The sequence below is a fragment of the Spermophilus citellus genome (genome assembly GCF_964194105.1).
Source record: "Spermophilus citellus genome assembly, chromosome: 7".
NCBI classification, from domain to species: Eukaryota; Metazoa; Chordata; class Mammalia; order Rodentia; family Sciuridae; genus Spermophilus; species Spermophilus citellus.
The window spans coordinates 104,172,276-104,198,153 of NC_138188.1; the positions used below are offsets into that span (position 1 = coordinate 104,172,276).

Here is a 25,878-nt window from a genome sequence, read left to right on the forward strand (position 1 = left end):
CTAGCTCAGACCCAAACTTACCTCTTCCTCTTCAAAAATTCATTTTCTCTATTTGTGGAAAGGCTTATGTTGTGTATAATATAACCAAATGTAATATATGTAGCAAGGATTATATATATATATATATATATATATATATATATATATTTATTTATATATATGGCAAAGGGGTGTGTGTGTGTGAGAGAGAGAGAGAGAGAGAGAGAGTGTGTGTGTGTGTGTGTGTGTGTGTATTTATTTATTTATTTTTTCAGGGGCAGTACTGGGATTGAAACCAGGGGCACTTTACCATTGAGTTTCATTCCCAATCCTGTTTTTTGAGACAGAGTCTTGCTAAATTTCTGGGGCTGGCCTCAGATTTGTGATCCTCTTGCCTCAGCATCCCAAGTTCCTGGGATTACTGTGTCTGGCAAGGACTATACTCAGTGAACCTTGCTGAGAAAGGGAACCTATTGACCCCTGGGAGAAAATTCACTGAAGTTACTGAGTTCTATGAGCAGATCTCAGAAACAAGGGCTGAGGATTAGGACAATGGTTCCAGACACAGAATGGTGACTACTAAAATCCTTCCCTGATAAGTTTTTCTGCTGACAGATATATATTCTGATGAGAGAGTTATGTGTTACAGTGTGGTCCAATTAAACCTCTAACATCTATTGGCTTGGACAGAGTTGCCCTGAGACCTTTCAAAAAGATAAGCTCAGAGGAGGGAGAGTATTTTCCCTAGTACTAAAAAGAAGGTAAGCCCTAAGAGCTTGGGGAAATAGGAAATGTTGGAGTGTGACAGTCTGAGAGCTGAGGTGGAACAACATTAGCGTGAGCAGTAGCCAATAGACAGGGGACTTTTGCAAGTTACTGGGTGGCAAAGGGACACTTACAAGGGTCTCTAGTTACCCACGCAAGGAAGCACCTATGGAATTAGTGAAATTTGCCTGTTAATATGACCTCATTTGTAGTTACAGGCTAGAGACCCCTGTGGATATTTGAGTTATATGTAAATGATTTCAGCATTTGCCCAACCTCCACCCTATCCCCATTCCCCATCTTCATTCCAGGATGATTCTGGGTTTATTTTAAGCATTTAGTTTTGTTTTGTTTTGTTTTTTACATGAAGGCAGACAGGCTGCACAGCCATTGTTTTTGGACTTTCAGACCTCAGGACCTTATGCTGGTACCACTTCTACCTCTACTTAACAAGGGATAAACAGCAACCTGGTGCCAGGAGTAAGGGAATCTGAATTCTTCTTCAACAAATATTTACTGAACACCTACTTCGTGTCAGATACTGGTAGGTCCTGGAGATGGAGATGAGTATCTATGGTCTCTGAGCTCCAAAGTAGTTTACTAAGAGAGATCAGCAAATAGAAAATAATGGCATAATGGAGTAAGTACTATGATGAGCAATGAATCTACTTTTTTTCTTAAAACACCAGAGGAATCTTCATAACACTGTTATAGAGCTGGGGCCTTCTGGGAAACTGTTCTTACAATCAAGTCAGAAAGATTTCAGGGTAACAGGCATCAGTTTATTGAAGAGATAGGAAAAGGGAAAGTAGCACTCAGTCAAGAGAGAGAGTGGGTCCTCTCAGAGACAATAAGGGACAGTGTGCCTCTTTCTGCATTCCAATTTTGTAGGGGATCCCAGAGAAGTTTCCAGGCAGTCCCACCAACATGATTTTTGACTGACAGCAAAATGACATCACTTTCAAGTCCCCACTGCCATGACAACTCTAGGTCACTTGGGCCCATGATGATTGATTCTAATTGGATTCTTAATTTTTAAATTCTTACAGATTTTATGATTAGGAGGAATTGTCCTTATCTCCCTAAATTTCAGGATCTGGTCTGTGAAAAAGCACACAAGTCTCCCCCTTCAAGTAGCTTGGGTTCCTCTCATCAACATTATTTTGGGTCTGCATTTCTCCTGCGGTTAACAGGTAGTTTGTTGAGGAATGCATGTGCCTGTCCACTTAAGTCAGGTAAAAAGAAAGCATGGGAGGATGTGGGGGAGTCAACAGAGTGGGCTTGTTTCAAAGAATTATTCCCATAACTTCATGTTCCATTTGCATCTGTCTGTCCCCTAATAGCACTGTCATAATTCAGCTAGTCACTCTAGCCAGACACTTCTCTGGGTCTTATATATAGAATTCCAGCTAGCAAATCCTAGAATTCTACTTACCATATTCATACTAAAAAGTATAGTAATTTTATTTATTTAGCAGTATAGGACTTGAACCCAGGGGTACTTTATCATCAAGTCATATCCTCAGCCCTTTTTATTTTGATCAGTTGCCAGGATGGCCTCACACTTGTGTCCTCCTGCCTCAACCTCCAAGTAGCTGGGATTACAGGCACACAACAAAATTAATACATTTTAATAACAACTATACCTCAAAAGAACAAGTTCCCAGAGGCTATAGTGACAGGAAATCAGACTCTCAAAACACTTGCTAAAAGTTCCAGAAATTCTCCTGCCCTCTGAGAAGCTTATGAACTAAGGGGAATGAAATCCACGTTGTGAAGAAATGCCCAAAGCTGACTCAAGAAAGAAAGAAAGAAAAAAAGCGATCTCAAAATCTTGGACCCTGGTAGTAGTAGCACACACCCACCTGTAACTCAGATCCTTGAGGCAGAATTGCAAGTTTGAGGACAGCCTCAGGAATTTAGTGAGACCTGTCTCAAATTTTCAAAAAAAGGGTTGGGGATGTTAGTTCAGTTCCTAGTACCAAACAAATGTTGGACCCACCCCCCAGCTCCTGGATCCTTTACAGAAAGAACAGACTGGGTAGAAATGGATCATGCTCAGTCCATGTGGCTTCTTGACTCCATGCGGGGGTGGTGTGTGTGTAGATGACTTGTTTTTAAACAAATCTCTCCTTTCCACTTGCACTCAAAATTGCACTTGATTCTTTTACATGGAATTTTTGGCATTTTTTACTTTTTTTTTTTTAAATTGGAGATTGAACCCAGGGGTCCAAAACCACTGAGCTACACTCATGTTTTTATTTTTTAATATCTTAGTTGTAGATGGATACTACACCTTTATTTTGTTTGTATTTACTTTTACGTGGTGCTGGGGATCGAACCCCGGGGCCTCACACATGCTAGCCGAGCGCTCTATCAACCCAGCCCCCTTTTATGTTTTGAGACAGGGTATCACTAAGTTGCTTAGGACCGCAGAGGCTGGCCTTAAAGTTGTGTTTCTCCAGCCTTATCCTCCCGAGCCGTTGGGATTCCAGGCCTGCGACACCGTGCCCGGCTCTGGCATTTTAAATACGATAACCTACTTCAGTACGTGACCACCTTCAAATACGCAAAACCTGCCCCAAACCCATGTACATGAACCTAGGCGGCCCAGAAAGAGGACGCAGCCACTCACTGCCAACTCACTTCCGGGGCGGTCCAGCACCTCGGCCGCCCGTCCTGCCCCGACAGGAAGTATTTTCTGCGCAGTCTCTGCAGTAGCTCCGTCTTTTGCCTCTGTCCTGACGGAGGCGGGACTTCCTGTTTCGTGTTCCCTGGGACCTCCAAAGGGATACTGGGGCTGAGAGGGAGAATGTCTAAGTCCTGTGGCAGCGGATCAAGCAGTGCATCAGTTCGGGCCTGCTGCCGTAGTTCTCACTGATTCGTGCAGTTATCCACACTCTCTCCAAAGGCGCTTTCAGGCGGCCTTGGTGTTCTGAGTGCGCAAGAGTGTGTGTCCGCAGGTCGAGAAAGGGCATGGAGGAGCCGCCGCCTGCTCCCCCGAGCTTCTTTTGCAGGACACGGCGTCCTTCCCCCCGAGTCTTTGCTGCCGGAGCTGTGGCTGCCAACTCGGAATCTCTGGTGGAGAATCAGAAGTTGCCTTCCTTAGTCCAAGAACCCTATTACCCGGAATCCGGTTGGGATCGCCTCCGGGAGCTGTTTGTCAGAGAGTAAAAAATGCCCAGGGTCTGTGGGGAGGGGCCACGAAAGAGTTAGCCTGGGGCCAAGAACCCAGGGGTGGTGGTTTATTTTTAAGTGAGATTAGAGGTTCTAATATTTGTGGAAGAAGGTTGTATCCTGACTTTGCCATTTGATAGTTGATTGATAGGTTTTTAATGTTAAGGCTCACTCACTGAAAGAGCTCCTAGGGATGGATACTTAGGTACATAGGGATGTATTCCTATTGAAATCAGTGCCCTAATTTTACAGGTAAGAAAAGTTGGGCCAAACTAGAAACCACTGACATCCATGTCTGCAGAAATCTACTCCAATATTCTTTTTTGTATTTCGTTTGATCCCAGACTTGTTGGTATTTCATGACCAATAATGTTCCTTCACCGCCCCTCAAGTGGAGATTGAAGAGGGCCAGAGAAGGTTGTCAGTTTTTTATTTTGCCTAAGGAAGAATTAAACAGTATCAACTATTGGGTTGTTGTTTTTGTTCTGTGCTTAGAATGAGCTCAGAGCCTTATTCTTGCTAGGCAAACATTGTAACACTGAGCTAAACCAGGGTAGTGTTTAGCTACACCCTTCTGCCATTTCTCATCATCTTATAGAAGAAAAGATAACTAGATTTTAAAATAGAAGATAACCCTTTAGATTGGATTTATTTATAATAATTCAAAACACTTAATTCATTAAATTATTAATCACTTGTGAAAAGATTACCCTATCATGAAGTAATTTACTATACTACGCTGTTATCAAGGGGTTAAATTAAAATTGAAGCTTTATAATATTGCCGAGATAGTTGTAGCAAGGGAACTGACAGACTTGTGTTTAATTATTTTATTTAGGCTTCATCTTGGGGTCTTGCTGAGTTGCTGAGGCTGTCTCTCAACTTGTGATCCTCCTGCCTCAGCCCTCTGAGTTGCTGGGATTACAGGCATGCACCACCGGGCTTGGTAGCATTTTGGATAGTTCTTCATAGTGTTTTGGATAATGTCTCAACATATTATATTTTTGATGTTTTAGTGAACAACAGAGAATTTCAAAGGAACTTGAGAATATCTATAGGGCAGCAGCTTCAGCAGGCATCATTGGCTGGGCATATGGTGGAATACCAGCTTTTATTCATGCTAAACAACGCTACATTGAGCAGAGCCAAGCAGAAATTTATCATAACCGGTTTGATGCTGTGGTAAGTACTGGTGATTTAAATAGTATTTAGGGGCATACAAACTTAGCTATTTACACTTAGTCATTCTGTTAGGTTGTAGTTTAGGAGGGTTTTTAAAAAAATCTAATCTAAATAACAACAGAAGTCCTAATGCTGATGTGTAATGTGTATACATTGTTTATTAGACTTCTTCAAAATAGGCATATAGGATCACAACTATGACTGGAATTGAACTTCTCCAGCCCTTTTTATTTTTTATTTGTAGACAGGGTATTGCTTGATTGCTGAGGCTGGCGTTGGACTTGATATCCTCCTGCCTCAGCCTCCATAGTTGCTGTCATAAGCATGTATCACTGTGTCCCAAGAAAAGTTTCTTTTTTTAACTTTTTATTTTGAAGTCATCAGGCTTAAGGAAAAGATGCAAAAAATAGCACAAGATTCCCTACATACCTTTCATCCAGATTCTGTAAAATTTAATGTTTTACCATGTTTGTTTTATCATTCTCTCTGTATAATAAATACTATTTTTTTTTTCTGGACTGTTTGAGAGTAAGTTATAGTCATGATAAATAATTTAGTGTATATTTCCAAAAGCCAAGGCCATTTCTTATAAAACTAGCTTATAATGATCAAATTCAGGAAATTAATATTGTGGTGGACCATTATTTACATAAGATCTGTTACCTTATTTACATAAGGTCCACTATTATATGTGGACCTTATGTAAATTTTGCTAGCTCTTCAGCTTATCTCATTTATTTAAAAAATAAATAAAAATTTTTATCTGATCTAGGATCTGTAGATTACATGTTAAATTTGTCTTTTATGCCACTTTTTAGTTTCTTTTAGTCCGGAATTATTTCTCTTTCTTTGCCTTTTCTGACCTTGACAGTTTTGAAGACTGTGGACCATATATTTTGTAGAATGCCCTTCAATTTGACTCATGCTATACTTTTTTGGCAGGTTACCCTATTGATACTTATTATTAATTGATACTGTATTCTCAGCACAGTTGATCAGAAGCACATGATATCAATTTATCCTTTTACTGGTGATTTTTACTTTAGTTACTTGGTTATGATGATATCTGCCAAGTTTAGCCACCATAAAATTACTGTTTTTTCCTCTCTCTAATAGAAAGTATTTTATAGATACTTGTTAGACTTTTTGAGATTAGTAAATATTCAATTTTTTAAATCTAATTTTGGCATTCAATTCTTGCTTGAACTAGTTATTATTGTGGTGGTTGCCAAATGGCCATTTTATAATCTCATCATCCTTTTGTGTGTGTGTGTGGGGGTACTGGGGGTTTGAACTCAGGATGTGAAGGGTGTATGAACCCCCAGTTGTTTTTTGTTTTTTTTTTTTTGGTTCCAAGGATTGAACTCAGGGGCACTTGACCACACACTGAACCACATCCCCAGCCTTTTTTTTTGTACCTTAGGGTCTCAGTGAGTTGCTTAGCACCTTGCTCTTGCTAAGGCTAGCTTTGAACTCAAGATTCTCCTGTCTCAGCTTCCCAAGCCGCTGGGATTACTGGTGTGTGCCACTGGGAGTATTTTTTTTTTTTTTTTAATGAAGAACATGTCTAATACTGATTTATGTCTGTCATGGTGTTTGCCAGTTAGATTCCCTTAGATACTTAGTTGATGGATTACTTGCAATTGACATTGGCAGTTCTGTTTCTTTTCCATCTCCTGATAAAACAGGATGCACAAGAGACTTATTTAAACCTTAGTACTTAAAGAATGATAATTCTAGAAATTTTTATGTTATTTCTGTTATGGGACAGACCTCTCAGAAAATATACCAAGTCCATTTTGTCTGAATTGGAGAGTCTTTATTTAGCTGGCTGGCCTGCAACTGCTCCCCGCAGGACCCATAACTGTCTGTTCAAGGAACAGCATCAAGCCTGAGCATTTCAGGTTCTTTAAAGGCAAAAACTGCAAAAACCACATCTGGGTTGATATAGCTGCAAGCAAGCAGGGGTACAGAAGCTGAATTCAGCAGTTAGCATAACAATGCAATGGGTACATTGGTATTTCCCATGGGACTTTTAGGTTGGCATAGGAGCAAGCAAGCAGAAGGGAAGTGGGTCGAAATGACCCTGCTTGAGTACGAGTTAAAGAATGGTTACTGGTGTCTAGACAATCAATCTCTGACAGGCAGGGTACATTGCCCAAGAAAAATGGGAACCAAAGAAAGAACAATTTTACATTGTATGAGAATTGCCATTTTGTGTTGCCAAACATGCTATGCTAAGCAACTCTTGATAGAGGCAGAGTGTTCCCGTGGGAGAAGCATTTCTTATATGACATGGAGTCCCAGGGTAAAATGGAGCTGTTTGGTCATTGCCCATATAGCCTGGCCCATAACAATTTCTATCTGACTAATTTATAGCTGGCATTCCTCCTGCCCCCATAATTTTTAGAATAAGGAAAGCATCAAGGTGTTTTGGAATCTCACAGCTTTTTTATAAACTTTAGCAATGTGCGCATCGTGCTGCCACACGAGGCTTCATTCGGTATGGCTGGCGCTGGAGTTGGAGAACTGCAGTGTTTGTGACTATATTCAAGTAAGTTATCTGAGTTTTGAGAGAGAGTCTTGAAATTTTTGTAGTGCATCTTTTGAGATTATAAAAAACATGTTGAAGTGATTCATAATGCCTTTTTCTCAAGAACTTTTGTTTATGTAAGAGGTTGATCCAATTGTAGTTTTTGGTATAACTGATAGAGGTCTGCCAACTAGTATCAAAATACATACAAGGTTCCTAAGAAAGAGAAATTTCAAAACCTTTCTATTTCAATTTTTTTAAGTTTTTATTTCTGAATATTTAAGAAAAATTTTTCATCATTTATTGATGATGATGATGATGGCTATAAGACTATTAAAATCAAATGGAATTTTATTTTAAAAAAAAAGGGATGGGGGAAAAACAAAGCTAATAGTTTGAAAAATGAGACAATCACCTTTAATGTTGTACTCAGGGGCACTCTACCACTGAGCTAAATCCCCAGCCGTATTTTGTATTTTACTTAGAGAAAGTGTCTCACTGAGTTGCTTAGCTCCTTGCTTTTGCTGAGCTGGCTTTGGACTCAGCCTCCCAAGCCACTGAGATTATAGGTGTACACCACCACACCCAGCAATAAATGTTTCTTAACCTAACAACTATAGGTTCATGTGTTCTGGAGGCAGGAAGAGCTTGAGGGAGGAAGACAGTGATTTTTCTTTTGAATTTCAATAGAATTTATTCTAACCTGCTTAAGTTTTAAATTTCTTTGTCTTTTTCCTTTTGGCCTTATCTCTTTTGAGTGACAGTAGTTTAATATGGCTAATTTCTAGCTGAATAGACCAGAATGCTTTTTTTTTTCCTCAAAAAAAAAAAAAAAAAGATTCGGTTTTGTCATACCTATCATTTTAATGAGAACAGCAGTCAAGAAGGTAAATGGGATATGCTTTGAATTGTATGCTTTTCTTCCATCCCAGCTCAGTGAACACTGGATTAACTGTGTACCGAAATAAAAATGCTGTGAGCCATTTTGTCATTGCAGGAGGTAAGACATTTTTGTTGTTGCTTACATTTTCAACCTCAAATATGGCTTAGAAAATATGTAAGGACTTGCAGATCAGAAGTACTGAGTTCTTTGGTTGGCTTCATATCGTACTTCATTCAACATTCAATACAAACGTGTTTATGGACAGCTTTGGGTTTGGCCCTTGGTATGCTTAGTGAATAAACAGATGAGATCCTTTTCTTTTTCATTGAATTTTAAAGTCTCATGAGGATGGGAAAAAACAGGTTCCTGTGATAGGAAGCAACAAATACATAGGACAAGGGGATTTAAAGTGAAGTAGGTCGTCAGAGAATGCCTTTCTGAGAAAGTTAACATTTAAGCTGACATCTGAAGAATGTAAAAAAGAGCAGCAGAAGTATCAAGGGGAGGACTCTATGGCAATAAAGTTCCTTAGAAACAGGTTAATGTGGTTCAAACATAGCGAAGGGAAGAGTAGCTTGGGATGAGACTGGTCATATGAGGTAGCAAGAACCATATTTTCGTGGTAAGAGTTATGATTTTTCTTTTAAAGCTTCTTCCTCTACTAGATATGCCCTTTTTAAAGTGTTCATTAAAAATGGAGAATAGAATGGTGATTACCAGGGATTGGAGTTTGGGAGAATTGGGAAGATGTTGGTCAAAGGATACAAAATTTCAGTTAGGAGGAATAAGTTTTAAGATATTTGTTGTACAACATAGTGACTAGTTAACTTTGATCTATTGTATACTTCAAAGTTGCTAAGAGAGAAGATTTTTTTAAGTGTTTTTACTAGCAAACAAAATGAATATGGGAGGAAATGTTTATGTTAATTAGCTTTATTTAGCCATTATTAGTGTATACATATTTCAGAACATCATATCATATACCATACACACATATAATTTCTGTTTGTCAATTCAAAATACATTTATGTATATTATACATAAATAGGTATAAGTATATATGTGTGTGTGTGTGTGTATGTATATAAAATAAACATTAAAAAAAAACACAATGTTTTCAGAAAGATAAATGAAGCTAAGTGTCTTATACACTCAATTGTCCACTAACTCACGTACATTCTCTCACATAAAAAAACACACACACATACATATGCCACATTTAAAACTTTTTATTTGGGGGCTGGGATTGTAGTTCAGCAGTAGAGCGCTTGCCTAGCACATGTGAGGCACTGTGAGCCTCAGCACCACATAAAAGTAAGTAAATAAAATAAAGGTATTGTGTCCATCTGCAACTAATTTTTTTTTAAAGATAGATCTATTTTGAAATTTTCTTTTTTAATTTGGAAATAATTTCAAGCTTACATAAAGTTGCAAAATTAGCTGGGCATTGTGGCACACGCCTGTAATCTCAGTGACTCAGGAGACTAAGACAGGGGCATTGCCAAGTTTGAGCCCAGCCTTAGCAGCTCCAAAAGATCTTATCTCAAAATCAGAAATAAAAAGGGCCGAGGATTTAGCTCAGTGTTAAATGCCCCTGGGTTCAATCCCCAAAATAAAATAATAATACAAAGAACACTACATACCCTTTTACCTGTAGGGATTTAGCCATTGTTAACATCATCTTGCCCCTGGGTGCATGCTTTCTTTTTGTTTTTCTTCCTTCCTGTCTTCCTTTGTTTTTTTTTATTTTTGGTGGGGTATGAACCTAGGAACATTTTGCCACTGAGCTTTATCCTAACCCTTTTTATATTTTGTTTTGGCACAGCATCTTGCTAAGTTGCCCAGGCTATCCTCCAATATGCTGTCCTTCCTAGCCTTTCAAGTTGTACCACTGTACCGAGCCATTGCACTGTCTTTTTCAAAATCTGACTGGGATTTTAAGACTTTCTGTCAGGAGTTCTTCTGTTGTTTCCCATCACATTAATATCAATTCTTTATCTAGTTTCCATTTACCACTTTTTGGCCTTAGCTTTATAAATTTTGAATTTTCCAAATCCAGTATATTCTTGCTTTACATGATTTGGTTACTGCTATTGAATACCCTTTCGCAGTCCTGCAAACACTTTGTTCAGCTCCTACTTTTCTTTCTTTCTTTTTTTCTTTCTTCATGTCTTCCTCCCTTTCCCTCTTTCTTTTCTTTTCTTCCTTTGGATTGCATCCAGGGGCGATTTACCACTGAGCTATATGCTCAGTCCTTTTTAAAACTTTTTTACTTTGAGGCAGGGTCTTGCTGAGTTGCTAAGGATCTTGCTAAGTTGCTTAGTCTGGCCTCAAACTTGTGATCCTCCTACTTCAACCTTCTAAGTTGCTGGAATTATAGGCATGTTTCATCACACCCAGCTTCTACTTATCTTTCAAAGTCCAGGTCATTTGTCAGCCTTAGCTTCTTCCCCAAGGAGTTCTCCCTCACCCCCATTTTTCTTCCTTTAGTTCTGCTTAGGTGTCTTTTCCCTGTGTTTCCATAATTAACTATAGTTTTATTAAAATACTTAAAATATTATATGGTAGCTGTTAACTTGTTTTGCTTCTCTGCCAAACCAACTTAATGAATTCATAGGAAGTATTTGTCTTTCATTTTTCATTTCACAATCATTTGACACAGCCAAATAGACTTTTTTTTTTTTTTCCCAGTATTAAAGATTGAATCCAGGAGTGCTCAATCACTAAGCTACCTCTCCAGCCTTTTTTTATTTTTTGAGACAGGTTCTTGCTAAGATACTGAGGCTGGCCTGAAACTTGCAATCTTCTTGGCAGCCTTGTTAATGAGTAGGATTATAGGTGTGTACCACCATATCTGTCTTGGAATAAATATATCTTGTTTGAATGTGAAAGTGATTTGTAAAATAAGCAAGGTGTATCTGATACAATATCAATATTTATCTCAAACAGCAATCAACATTCTATATGATGGTGTAATGCTAGAGTAATTTCCCGTAAAGTCAGAATAATATCAAGAATGTCTCTTTGATAATTGTTTGGCATTGGTCTGGATATTAAAACAAACAAACAAACAAACAAAAAAACATTCAACATCCAGAATGGCTTAGTGAGGATCTTGGAAAACCTTCTTCCCAAAAAGAACCAATAACACTGAAAAACATTATCAAAAAAAGATACTGGAAATTGATCCAAGGCACCTGACAAATTGAGAAGCGTTTATTCAAGAATGTCTACTGAATCTTGGTAAGAGCAATAAGAGTCTGTGGTGATTTATCCTGAGGCTGTTCCAACCCCTGAGCCTTCAGCTCTGTGGTGCAGAAGTCCCACAAAGGAAGGGTAGGCTGAGAGGGTTTTGTTACTTGAGGGGGCTGACATTTAGAGCAGAGCACAGAAAATTCCGTGTGTAGGGAAGTTGCTGAAAGCAGTTTCAATCAAGGAATTCAAACATCACACAGCTAGCCTGAGGTTTTGATACTGTTTCAGGAAAAGCCATAGACCAGTGAATGAGACAGAATTTTAATGAGGATCTTAGGAACAGTAAAACCAAAGAAACAGCTTGGTGCGTTGCATTGATATGCCTGTAGTCCCTGTGTGGGAGGCAGAGACAGAGGGATAATTAATAATAACAATATAACAATAATTATAACAAGACCAGCCTGGGAAATATAGTGAGATCCTGTCTTCAAGAGAGAAAGCCAAAAAGGGCCATAATGAGATCGTATTTACCCCATATGCCCTGGAAGCTTGTGCACATGGATAAGGTTCCAAGTATACTCAGGTTAGGGCTTTAACAAGCTACTTTTTTGGGTAGATGTGAGTCCTTGTGAACACAAAAAGTAAAAACCAAAAAAGATATGTAAACTGAATAACTTTTAAATGTATTCCCTAAGCCACAGACAAATTCACTTGTAAAGGATACAAGTCTTATTGTTTTAATGAGTCATTGACAACTAAGCTGGTGCAATTCCTAGGATGGAAGACATAAAAATAAAAACTGAGAGGAGACATCAGTGGCTATACTCTGTAGCAAAATAGACTCCACAAATCTGGTCTAGGCAAGTTACCATATAAATAAAGAACCACAACCATGCCCCTAAAGGGGACATGTTCTAACTACAGAGTTGCTGTAGTATATTACTTAAAATGTCCAGTTTTTAACAATCACAACAAAGTCACATTGAAACACTAGGAAAAAAGCAGTGGGAATTTCCTCTGATGGGGCCTGTCTGTGTACATAACTAACAAAAGACTTCACATGATGGCTCTTAAAAGTATGAGGACAGTGAGTTAACATATAGATATCGGTAAAGAAAGAAATCATAAAAGTAATTAAATGGAAATTCTGGAGGTAATAAGTACAATAATAGAAATTTAAAATTTACTGAAGAGGAAAAATTCAGCAATAGATTTGAGGTAGCAGAAGAAAGTTCAGTGAACTTGAAGATAGATGATCTCTTCTGAAGGACAGAATTTAAAAAGTGAACAAAGACAATGGAACATCAGAGGTCTATGGGATACCATCAAGCATTCCAACACATACGGAATGGGTATACCAGATGGAGTGTGGAAAGAGAGAAAGGAAATAGGAAAAGTATTTGAAGAAATAATAGCCACAGGTTCCCAAATTTGATGAGAAACATTAATCTACATATCCAAGAAATGTGACAAACTCCAAGGAAAACATAAAACAGATTTGTACCTAGATATGTCATACTTAAAACTATTGAAAAACAAGGAAAATCTTGAAAGCAGCAAGAAAAACAATTCCTTCCTCACTGGGCTCAAGGCATTCTAGCAACTCTGAAGACAGGAGGATGGCAAGCTCAAGGCCAGCCTCAGCAATTTAGTGAGGCCCTAAGCAATTTAATGAGACCCTGTCTCAAAAAAGAAAAAGGGATGGGGATGTGGCTCAGTTGTTAAGCGCCCCTGGGTTCAATCCCCAATACTAAAAAGTACAAAAATAAAAAATGAAATGGTGGCACTCACTCGTAATGCCAGCAACTCTGAAGACTGAGGCAGGAATTTAGTGACACCCTGAGCAACTTTGTAAGACTCTCCTGTCTCAAAAAAGAAAAAGGCCTGGGGATAATTCAGTGGTTAAGCACTCCAGGGTTAAATCCACAGTATCCCTCTCCCCCCACCAAAAAAAAGGCAGAATAAAGACATTGCCAGATAAATAAAGATAATTCATTGCTTGCAAATCTGCCTTTAAAAATGGAAGTGATACCAGAGATTAACTTAAATCTACATGAAGTGTTAGTTAAAAGTATTTTTTTTTAGAGAGAGTGAGAGAGGAGAGAGAGAATTTTTTTAATATTTATTTCTTAGTTCTCGGCGGACACAACATCTTTGTTGGTATGTGGTGCTGAGGATCGAACCTGGGCCGCACACACACCAGACGAGCGCGCTACAGCCTGAGCCACATTCCCAGCCCCTAGTTAAGAGTATTGATAAAGGTGGTTATGTAAAACTATTAAAGGCAATATGTAGATTCTAAAAAGAATAACAGACAAAAATAATAAAAATATAGTATCAGGTATATAACACTTAATGATATCTGGAACAATAGTAACAAAAAGGAGAGGGAAAGAGTGCAGTTATATTGTAATAAGGGAATGACACCAAATTGTCACCTGAGTCCACAGGAGGAGATGGAAGTGCTAGAAATGGTAAATGGGTAGGTTATTATAAAATATTGTAAAAATAATTTTTTTCTTCTGACCCTTAACCTTAAAAATACATAAGGTTGTATGAAACAATAATTATAACATTGTATCGTTGAATTTAACTACATACACCACAGATAGGACAACAAGAGCACAAAAGTGATAGAAGAGTAGTGTTTCATTGGAACAAAGTAGTAAGACAGTAACTTTAGAAGTATGGGCATCCTGAGCACCTGTAATCTCCAGGAAGCTGAAGCAGGAGGATCATCAAGTTTGAGACCAGCCTGGGCAACTCAAAAAAGACCCTGTCTGAAAATGGAAAATAACAATGACTGGGGGTGAAGCTTAAGTCAGAAAGATCAAAATGGAGTTGAAGAAGAAACAGAAAAGAAATAACAAAATGGCAGGCCTTAATCCAACCATATCAGTAATAATATTACATAAATGGATTGAACATCATTGGTGATTTTTTTTTCTCTTAACATTAAATATTTCTCCCTGCTCTCACTTTGCATGTGTGGTTTCTAGAAGTCTTATGTAGATATCTTTGCAGGTAAGGAAGGTGTCCCCCTATTCCTCTCTGGCTTCTTAAGAAAGTGTGTATATAGGATTAAACTCAGGGTCTTACACATGCTAAGCAAGTTACCGTACCATTGAACTATATCTCCAACCTAGTATTTCTTTCTTTATCTTGGGATTTTCTACAGTTTGAAAACGGTATGCTCATGTGTAATTGGGGGGCCAGTTATCCTGCTTGGTGTTTCTTGAGTTTCCTAAATGTGGTTTGTTTTCTGACATTAATGTAGGGGGATTCCATTTGTTTCAAACATTTCCTGAGTTCCTTTCTTTCTTCTTCCATTCCATCTACTCATGTTAAACCTTTTGAAGTTGTCCCACAGTTCTTGGATACTCTGGAGTCCACCCCCCCAACACCGCTTTGCTTTTCTGTTTTGGAAATTTCTGTTGACACATGTTAAAGCCAAGAGAGTCTTTTTACCAGCTGTGTTCCTTCTACCAATGATCCCATAAAGGGGCATTATTCATTGCTTTTACAGTTTTTGATCTCCAGCATTTTTTTTTTTGGTTCTTCCTTAAAATTCCATTTCTTTGTTTGTATCACCTGTTCTTTCATGCTGTCTACTTTATCCACTATAATCCTTAGCATATTAATTATAGTATTTATATTCTCAATCTGATAATTCTCACATCTCTATCACAACCGGGTTTGGTTAAGATACTTATTCTGTCTCTTCAAGTGATGATTTTGCCTTTTTGTGTGCCATGTAACTTGATAGCTGGGCATATTATACTAAGTAAAAGGAACTATAGCAAGTAGGACTTTAGTAACGTGGTGGCAAGGTGTGCTAGAGTAAAACTTTCTGTAGTCCCATGATTAGGTCTCCATTGTGGTAAACATGTGCCTCTGATAGCTTCACAAGTGTGTCTCATGTTTTCCTTAGGTGGAACCAAATGGGTAGTGTAGACTAGAATTGGATATTTCCCTTCTTCCACGTGGAAGGCTAAAGCAGGTTGAAGTTGGATATTCCCTAGGTTTATATAAAAACCTCTGATAAATAAATTTATCTGTAAAATCACTTATCTTGAGGGCAGCTGCTCTGGTATAGTTCAATATGGGTGATGGGATTTTTCTTAGATCTTCACTATAAAAACTTAGTAGAACTCTTGAAGGTAAAACTCAACAGTGTGGGATCCTCTGTGACTGAGCAACCTGGAGTTTTTCTCTCTCAGACTCCCCTACACTGAGCTTCCAGCAATTTGTCATTTATAGTTCAGGTTTTCCTACTCAATACCAGTTCCCATGGAACTGCTCCAGCAAGTTGTGATTCTCTATGTTCATCTGTCTGCCTTCTCAATTTTGAGGTCAACAGTTTACCTTGTGACCTCACATCTGTGATAGATCTAAGAAAAGAGTTGTAGTTGTTTTCAATTTATTTAGCTTTTTACTTATTAGGATGGAGTGATAAATTCTAATCTTATTCCACATCAAAAACTGGAAGTCCCCTTTCTTTGTGTCCCACATCTTAACAAGACAATAAGAAAGCCCAAGTGCTCTCTGCTTCCTGGCCACCATGAAGTAAACACAGTTCTTCCACTACAACCTTCCACCATGTTGTTCTTCCTTACCTTGGGCCCATAGCAGTGGACTGGGCCAGTCATGGACTAAATCTCTAAAACTATGAGCAAAAATAAACTTTTCCTCTTCTTTTTAAAAATTTTTAAATTTTTTTTAGTTGTCACTAGATCTTTATTATTTATTTATTTATTTATATGCAGTGCTGAGAATCAAACCCAGTGCCTCACACATACCAGGCAAGTGTGCTACTGCTGAGCCCCAGCCCAACTTTTCCTCTTCTTAAAAAAAGACCAAAAAAAAAAAAAAAATTAAAGACAAGAAAGCCCAAGTGCTAGCAGGCATGGTAATCCCAGCATCTCTGGAGAATGAGGCAAGAGGATCACGAGTTCAAGGCCAGCCTGGGCAATTTAGTGAGACCCTGTCTCAATATAAATAAGAATTGGGATTGTAGCTCAGTGATAGAGTACCACTGGGTTCAAATCCCAATACTGTCTCCTCCTCCTCCCATAAAAAAGCCCAAGTGCTATGGGCCACCTTTATTGGTGTCAGCAGGTGGTTTAAACCATGCAAGCTCCAGTCTGTACAAAGCTTTCACTCTAATCCTACCTTCCACCACCATAAAAACCCAGGCCAGTCACCCTTCTAGCTCTTTAAGGCCATTTTTGGATCATTTTTATAATTAGAAACCTACCTTGGTCTCCTCCTTAAGTTTCGTTGTGTGTGTAATAAACCTTTTAATATCCTATTAGTGCAATTTTAGCATTTTGGTATCTGATCCAGATTTTAGGTGTGAAGATTAAATATTATTAAGAAGGTGATTCTCCCCAGATTGATCTAAAGTTAAAACCCTGTCAGAATCCCAAGAAGCTTAAAATATCTTTTGCAGAAATTAACAAGCTGATTTATTTATTTATTTGGAGAGTCAAAGAACACAGAGTAAGCAAAACAATTTTGAAAAAGAAAAAAATAAAGTTGGAGGACGTATACTTTCCAATTTCAAAACTTACTATAAAACTATAAAACTGTAGTAGTCAAGGCACTATATTGGCCTAAGGATAGGTAAGTGAAACAGAATGGAGAGTCCAGAAATCTGTATCTTATATTTCTTGTCAGTTGGCTTCCAGAGATGCCAAACTAATTCAATGGTGGCAGGCATGTGGAGTGGTGGAGTATTGCATAGTCCCTTGTACAAGGGGTGAACTTTGCTCCCTCATACCATACACAAAAATTAACTCAAGAGATCAAAGACTTCAATGTAGGAGCTAAAACTATAAAACTAGAAAGAACATGCAAGAATAAAACTTTGTGACATTTTATTAGGCAAAGACTTATATATGATAGCATAATTAGTTAAGAAAAAGTTGATGTAAATTGGATTTCATCAAAATTTTATATTTCAAAAGAAGGCATTATTAGGAAAATGGAACTGGGCCTGGTGGCACACCTTTATAATCCCAGCAATTCAGAAGGTTGAGGCAGGAGGATCACAAGTTTGAGGCCAATCTGAGCAACTTAATGAGACCCTATCTCAAAAATAAAAATTAAATATGGCTGAGGATATGTACCCCCGGGTTTAATCCCCAGTATCAAAAAAAAGAAAGGGGGCTGGGTTGTAGCTCAATGATAGAGCGTGTGCCTTGCATGCATGAGGCTCTGGGTTCGATCCTCAGCACCACATTAAAAAATAAATAAATAAATAAATAAATAAGAAAGAAAGAAAGAAAAGAAAAAGAGACATGCCCAGAACAGGAAAACCAATCAGCTAGCAAGTGAATTAGATTGCCTAAGAAGAAGTTGGGAACAGAAGTAACTGCAAACAGACGCAAGAAATCTTTTTGTGAGGACGGAAATGTTCTAAAATATGCTGACCTTTGCACACTGAATCCATTAAATATTTTTACTAAAAAAATCATTGAATTGTTCATTTAGATTAATTTTGTGGTATGCAAATTATGCCTCAGTAAAATTTAAAAATATATTAACCGAAGGGACAAAGGCAATGCTTTAGAAAGGAAGAAACAATATAGATTCCTAGAGTGATGCTTTGAAAAATAATTATATTTATAATATTCATATAATATGTATTATATTTATATAATAATTATATTTATAATAGTAACAGAAGTGTAACGTGAGGAATAAATTTAATAAATGTACAACTTCTATGAAGAAAATTACAAATCATAAAATAATAATAAATATGGAGTTGCATTTAATACAGTTAACCCAGTTTCATTGAAAATAATTTAAATCAAAATTAGATTTTTTTTAAAAAAAGAACTTCATACAGTGTTAAAGCCTTTAAAATTCAGATTCTGTGAGCATAGCAAAAAATTTCCATGAATAATTAGGGGATCTTGCAACTATTATAAATTAAAATGTGAATAAAATTACAACAAAAACAGTGGAGTATTGGCAGATCTGTGAAACAGAATTTAAAGATCAGGAACAAACGAAGCACACCCAAACATCTAAACTAGAGCAAAGGTGATTGTTCAGACTGATGGTGAAAGAATCATGGACTGAAACAATTACTAGCTGTTTAGAAGGGAATGAAATTGTAACTATTCATTACAACAAAACAAATTAAAATTCATTAAAATGGTTATGTAAAAAATCCACAGAATATTTGGAGATAAATAGAAGTAGATGTATGTCTTATTTCTAAGTGGGAGTATATGTTAATGTATGTATGTATATACACATGTGTATGTATACATATATAAGTAGGAAATTATTAGCTGACTTAGCCACATAAAAATTTTAAACTTATCTATGTCAAGTACTACAGAAAAATGTAAACAATCCCAAAATAACGTAAGCAGGTAATCAGTAAAATCTCTTACACATCAAAGAGAAGGATATCTCAGTTGGAAATAGGAAAAATAACATGAATTTGTTCTTTCAAATACATGACACAGATAACTTGTAAACCTGTGGTAGAACAACTATCTTTCTCTGCTACTTGGGAAATGTGACTTAAATTAGATACCACTTTTGGTCTATTAAAGTGGGAAAGATAAGAGAACACAGAACAGGGCATTTGCATATTTTTAATGGGAAAGTAACAGTGCAGCTTTTTTGAATAGCAGTCTAGTAATTTAAGTCAAAAGCCTTTGTGGGGAATGGTGGTGCACACCTGTAATCCCAGTGGCTTGGGAGGCTGAAGCAGGAGTTCAAAGCCAGTCTGAGCAACAGCAAGGTGCTAAGCAATTCAGTGAGTCCCTGTCTCTAAATAAAATACAAAATAGGGCTGGCTCAGTGGTTGAGTGCCCCTGAGTTCAATCTCTGGTACCCTCCCCCAAAAAAGAGCCTTTAAAATTTTTGTGTCTTTTGTCCTAGGAATTCCATTTCTATGAGTTTATTCTAATGTACAAAGATTTATGTACAGGAATTATTGCACCTTTATTTAAAACATCCATAAATAGAATACCTATGATGGACAATAATTTGTAGTACATCCATGGAATAGAATTGTGGAAGAAAATTTAGTGATATGAAATTTAATAATGTGTTTAAAGAAAATAAAAGGTGTAGTATGTACAGTGTGGCCCCATTATAAAAAGATTTTGTTTGTAAGACTAGGGAAATAAGACCAAATTACTATCTCTGGGTAATGATGATTTTTGTTCTTGTTCACCTAGAAAATGTAAAGAATAAATATAGAATATTCAAATAAAACTATAAGCCTCAAATATTGCCGTCCGTAATGGTATTAGTTGCATTGTGCTTCTTGAAAGAGGAAAATGAATGAACATAAAATGTATGCAATCCCAGTGGAAATTAAAGAGGTGCATACCATTCCATCGGCCACCAGGGGGCACTGTAGGCCATTGCTTTGCAGGCCTGTCTGAGCTGCAATGCAGCTGCAGACTGGATGAGGCTGGGAAAAGGCATTAGCCACTGGGGCTACTTGAAGATTTGGTTTTTATTGGGGGTGAACTTTCCCTGAAAAAGGAAGAAAAAGAAGAGATGGAAGTGAATAAAATGCAGATTTTAAAATGTAAATAGACAAACACCGAGCAAAATGAGAAGAGATTGGATCCATTAAAATAGCGTTTATTTATTTATTTATTATTTAAATATTTATTTTGTTAGTTTTAGGTGGACATGATATCTTTATTTTACGTTTATGTGGTTCTGAGGATCGAACCCAGTGCCTCATGCATGCCAGGCGAGCACTCTTCCACTGAGCCACAACCCTAGTCCCTAGCGTTTATTTTTGTAAAAGAGATTTCTTCTTTTGAATCTGCAAGGTAGATGGAAAGTTGTGTATGGGCTATTTTCTTGTGGTGGTATGTTAATAGTAGGCTCAGGAAGCTCACTTAGGGGACTCTATTATAGAAGGAAAAATTTAAAATGGAATTATTGTATTAAAAGATTATTTAATTTTAACTTTATTCTTTTTAAATAGCTGTCACTGGAGGTCTTTTCAGAATAAATTTAGGCATTCGAGGCCTGGTGGCTGGTGGTATAATTGGAGGCTTGTTGGGGTAAGTGTTAAAATGATTGTATTTTAAATTTGTACATCTTTTATTAATGCCTTGCTTATTAAAATTATCATTCATTTTCAAAGGACATATTTAATAATGAGAGCCTATAAAAGATTGTTAGTTTTGTATTGGCAGTGACTTTGTCCAATTCTAATTCTACCCTAATTGTTTTTACATATCATAATAAATAATTTAAGATTGATTTAATACAGCTATCTAAGATAGAGTCTATATTCAAAATTCCTTTTCACTGAACAAAACTATTTATATATCACTAATACCTGAGATTATTTGTAATTTGAATGAAGGTAGTTAGAAGGAGCTGGAAGAATAAAACAGTTTTTAAGCACATTTTATGAAATTTTTTGGTTAGGTTTGGTTTAACTTAATAGATTAATTTTTTTCCCAACATTTAATTTTGAACAATTTCAAACCTGCAGAAAAGTTGAATGAATTAGTATATTCTTTTCACCCAGTTTCACCAATTGTTAACATCTTGCCACATTTGTTTTCTGTATCTCTGTATATGTGTGGAATATAAGTATGTTTTTTCATTTCCTTTTTTTTTTTCCTTGAATAAAGCTTTTGAGACCTCATGATACTTTACCCCTAAATATACCAGTGTCTCCTAGGATGAAATAAAAATACAATTATTACAATAAACATTGTTCTAATACTGCTAAGATAGGATCCATATTCAAAATTCCTCAGTTATCACTATAATGCTCAGATTATTTCTCAAATAAATTTGATTGTCCCCTTATGATTAGATTTAGGTTATGTTTTTGGGAATACAGCATAGGTGAAGCAGTACCCTCTTTGTATCACATCAAGAGACACGTCACCCATTTTAAGTAATATTAACTTTAATTACTTGATGCATTGGTTTTATATTGCTGTGTAACAAATTACCACAAACTAACTCCTTAAAACAATACTCACTTATTATCCCACAGAACAGAAGTCTCGGTGAGCTTGCTTATTTATTTATTTATTTATTTATTTTAGTTGTAGATGGACACAATACCCTTTATTTTGTTTAGGTTTTTCATTTGTTTGTTTTTTAATGTGGTGCTGGGAATCATACCTCAAGCATGCTAGGCAAGCGGTCTATCACTGAGCCACAACCCAGCCTTGCTTAGGGTTTCACAAGGTAAAAATCAAGGCGTTAGCCAGGCTGTGCTCTTATCTCAGGGTTCTGGAGGAGAATCTGCTTTCAAGCTCATACAGGCTGTTGAAAGAATCCAGCTCTTCATGTCGATAGGCCCAAGGTCCCTGTTTCCTTGCTTTCCATGAAGTAGATGCTGCTTTCTGTTCCTTGAAGCCACCCACATTCCTTCCACAGGTCCCCTCCAGTTTGAAACCAACAGCAGCACCTTGAAACCTTCTTGTACTCCTTGTACTTTGAATCTTCTGCTTCTGTCTGCCAGATGAACTCAAATTTAACTGAATAGTCACCTTAATTATATTTGTAAAATCCATTTTGCCATGTAACTTAATGCAGTTATAGGCATAATATCTCATCCTGTTCACAGTGAAGGAATTAAGAAAGCAAATTTGGGGAGACTATTTTAGAATTCTGCTAAGGCAGTATCTACTAAATTTATCCATTGCAAAGGTATTCCCTTCCAGTCATGAATACTAAGTGTCTGTAGAATAAGACTATGTTAATATCCTACTGTCCAACTTTTTCCTCTAGTGGCTTTTATGATCCATGCTGTAATTGACTATGTTTACAAACTATTGTTATGATAATTCTATTACTCTTTCTGTTTTCATTAGTTGACATTCATATGAATAAAAAACGTTCTCCTTTCTCTCTTTCTTTTTCTCTTCCTATCTACTTCCTTTTCCCACCCCTTTTTCAGGAGGGGGGGTAATACTATAGATTTTTGGGTTCTTTTTAAAAATTTTAATTAAAAAAATTCAACATGCCACATCCACTGTTGACATTATTTTTGTTATAGTGGTAATATACCAGCTTGACTTATAGGGGCAAGGTATTGAAGTTAACTGCAAATTTTTTATTATAAAATCATATTACATAGTTTTTACCATCTTAACGATTTTCTAAAAATATTCTTAGTTGTAGATGGACACAATGCCTTTGTTTATTTAGTTTTTTTTTTTTTTTTAATGTGGTGCTGGGAATTGAACCCAGTGCCTCATGCATGCTAGGCAAATGCTCTACCACTGAGCCACAACCCCAGCCTCAATCTTAACCATTTTTAAGTGTACTGTTCAGTGATGTTAAGTACATTAACAAAGATGCTTTAATTATCAAAGTTCTTTTATCTGATAGTGAACAAGTGGGTCAGTGCTGTTACTTAGTAGAGTTGCTCACATGTCATGGGGTCTGAGGACTCTTTCCCTAAGCTTTCTCTCCACTTTCCCTCAGCACTCCTGTAGGAGGCCTGATGATGGCACTTCAGAAGTACTATGGTGAGACTGTTCAGGAGAGAAAACAGAAGGATCGAAAGGCATTCTATGAGCTGAAACAGGAAGAATGGTAAGGAGATGTTAAGACTAGGGGATCTGGCTTTCCAATTTGCAGCTGTTTGGTGGGTGATGCTCTGCTGACCCAAGTACTCTAACTTGCCACCCAACACAAAAAAGTTTTTCTTTTTTTGTTTTTTTTGGGGGGTGGGGTTGGTACTAGGGATTGAACCCAGGGGCTCTTAACTACTGAGCCACTTCCCCAGCAATTTTTTATTTTCATTTCAAAACAGGGTCTCACTAAGTTGCTTAGGGCCTTGCTAAATTGCTGAGGCTTGCTTTGAACTTGCAGTCCTCCTGCCTCAGCCTCCCAAGTTGCTGGGATGACAGGCATATCATGTCATTATACCCAGGTAAGAAAAGTTTATTCTTCTTGGTCTTATTCTCTTTAATTAAGGAGAAAAGAAACATGAAAGGTACTAACTTTAATTTCAATTTGGTGAGGATCTTTCTTTAGATACTTTGTAATCTAAAGTTTCATTTGGTTGCATATTTTTCTTTTCCTATGTTCTTGACTACATACGAAATTACTTAAAAGTAATACACATCAAGGGGCTTTACTTGGCTTGTTTAAAAAGTGGTAGCCCCTATGTTGTTTACATCTATAGGAATACAAAACATGTTAAATTCCTACATTCAAAAATTATACATCAGCCAGTCATGGTGACGCACGCCTGTAATCCAAGCAGCTTGGGAGCTGAGGCAGGAGGATCACCAGTTCAAAGCCAGCCTCAGCAAAAGCGAGACACTAAGCCATTCACTGAGACCCTGTCTCCAAATAAAATACAAAATAGGGCTAAGGATGTGGCTCATTGGCCAAGTGCCCCTGAGTTCAATCTCCAGTGCCAAAAAAAAAATTTTTTTTTCCTTCTTGCAGTAGGCACAGAGGAACTGAATAGACGTAGTGGCTGTTAATGAATGGGATGTCACTGGGGAAGGAGCATGAAAATTTTTGTGTATCCCACCTGGTCATTTCCTGGGGTACACTAATCTCTATTTACTGGGTAGGGTATTCAGACTAAGTGCAGACTCTTTGCAGATTCTATGTAAGATGAGCATAATGAGCTGCTGTCTAGTACTCCTGAGTACATATGGCTTCCTTCACCATGACACCATCCGTTTTGATAATGTGGGAATCATGCGTGATTGGCTTGTGAGTGGAACAGGTCAGAAGAGAGAAAAGTCATTGTATATGAAACACAAGGAATAGTGTTTGCTCATAAGTTGCCTACCAAAGCAGGGAAAGTAAGACAAATAATTTTTGTTTTAAATCTCTGTAAAAAATAAGAAATGGATAACTTACATCCTTTTTACTCTTTGATTACAGGAAAGCCAGACTACAACTTACTGAGCTCCTCCCTCAGGAAATTGAAAGCAACCTACAGAAAAATCAATCTGAGGAGGATGCTAAGAAAATTGAAGTCCTGCTAAACCTTCCTAGAAACCCTTCATCACCATATAAAGAAGATAAGGATTGAGAATGTTCCAGACTTGGAACTCATGGGAGAGTCAAAGGAGCTATGTTGCTGTAGCCATGAATGCCAGTGCCCGTCTCCTCTGGCATTGGACCAGCCTGCTGACACATGTACGCACTGGCTCCTGTGGTGGCAGTGACTTGCTCCTCTCTTTCTGTTTTTTTAAATCAAGAATCGAGCTGCTCAATTCTCATTTTATTTATCCTTAAATTTAAATACATACTTTTATCTGTATTGATCTTTTGACCCATTTGTATGCTTATATTTCTTTACCCTGGATTTTACAAATATAAGTTAAAAAAAAATTCCCAAAATATTAAAGTTGAATTCTATAGGCTGTATATTTGCTCATGTAGTCCTTTGATGGGTACCTTAACCTGGTGTGCTGGTGCACATCTATAATCCCAGCAACTTGGGAGGCCAAGGCAGGAGGATTGCAAATTTGAGGCCAGTCTCAGCAACATGGCAAAGCCCTAAGCAACTTACTGAGATCCTGTCTCAAAATTAAAAAAAAAAAAAAAAGTGTGTGTGTGTGTGTGTGTGTGTGTGTGTGTGGCTGGAATGTAACTCAATAGTAAAGCACTCCTAGATTCTATTCCCAGTTACCACCTCCCACCAAAAAAACAAAACAAAAAAACTAGGTATCAGCAGGAAAAGAAACAACCAGCCAGCAGGACCAGGCTGTAATTGAAGGTGGTCTGTAAAACTCTTGGGCCCTTGAACCATTGTGGGCTAATGTATAGTAGTGTTTTGCTTTGTTCTAATAAGAATCAAAGATGGATTCCAACATGGCGGCGGGCGCGGAGAGATCAAGTCTCTGACCTCTTCAGCTGTGCGGGCATAGGGAGTCGTAAACAATCTAAATTCTGTTTGCTCAGGATCACTAGGCAATGCTGAGCAGACGTGGATCTGGTGCGAACAGTCTGGGCCTCTCAGAACACACACTGAGCCCGGACCGGCTGAATTCAAGCTCCCATTCGCCTGCTTTCTGCAGACAAACAGCTGTGACTCAGCACTAATCCATCCGGCTGAAACAACTGGTCAGCCCTTCTAATCCTACGGAGGTAAATGCCAACCGAGCCTTTATAGGTAGTGGCCACAGGTTTGAAACGGGGCTTGGGAGAGACAGTAAGG

The 25,878-nt window shown here is 37.5% G+C and overlaps 1 protein-coding gene across 1 annotated transcript; it reads left to right on the forward strand.

Annotated features, from left to right (window-relative positions):
• The first annotated feature begins 3,497 nt into the window (after positions 1-3,497).
• On the forward strand, positions 3,498-25,085 carry TIMMDC1 (translocase of inner mitochondrial membrane domain containing 1). The gene is made up of 7 exons (XM_081300849.1): positions 3,498-3,914; positions 4,938-5,103; positions 7,569-7,657; positions 8,569-8,636; positions 20,695-20,773; positions 23,172-23,282; positions 24,597-25,085. Exons 1-7 carry the CDS (start codon positions 3,721-3,723, stop codon positions 24,745-24,747), a joined length of 858 nt encoding a protein of 285 aa, XP_081156975.1. The 5' UTR covers positions 3,498-3,720; the 3' UTR covers positions 24,748-25,085.
• Positions 25,086-25,878: the final 793 nt, after the last annotated feature.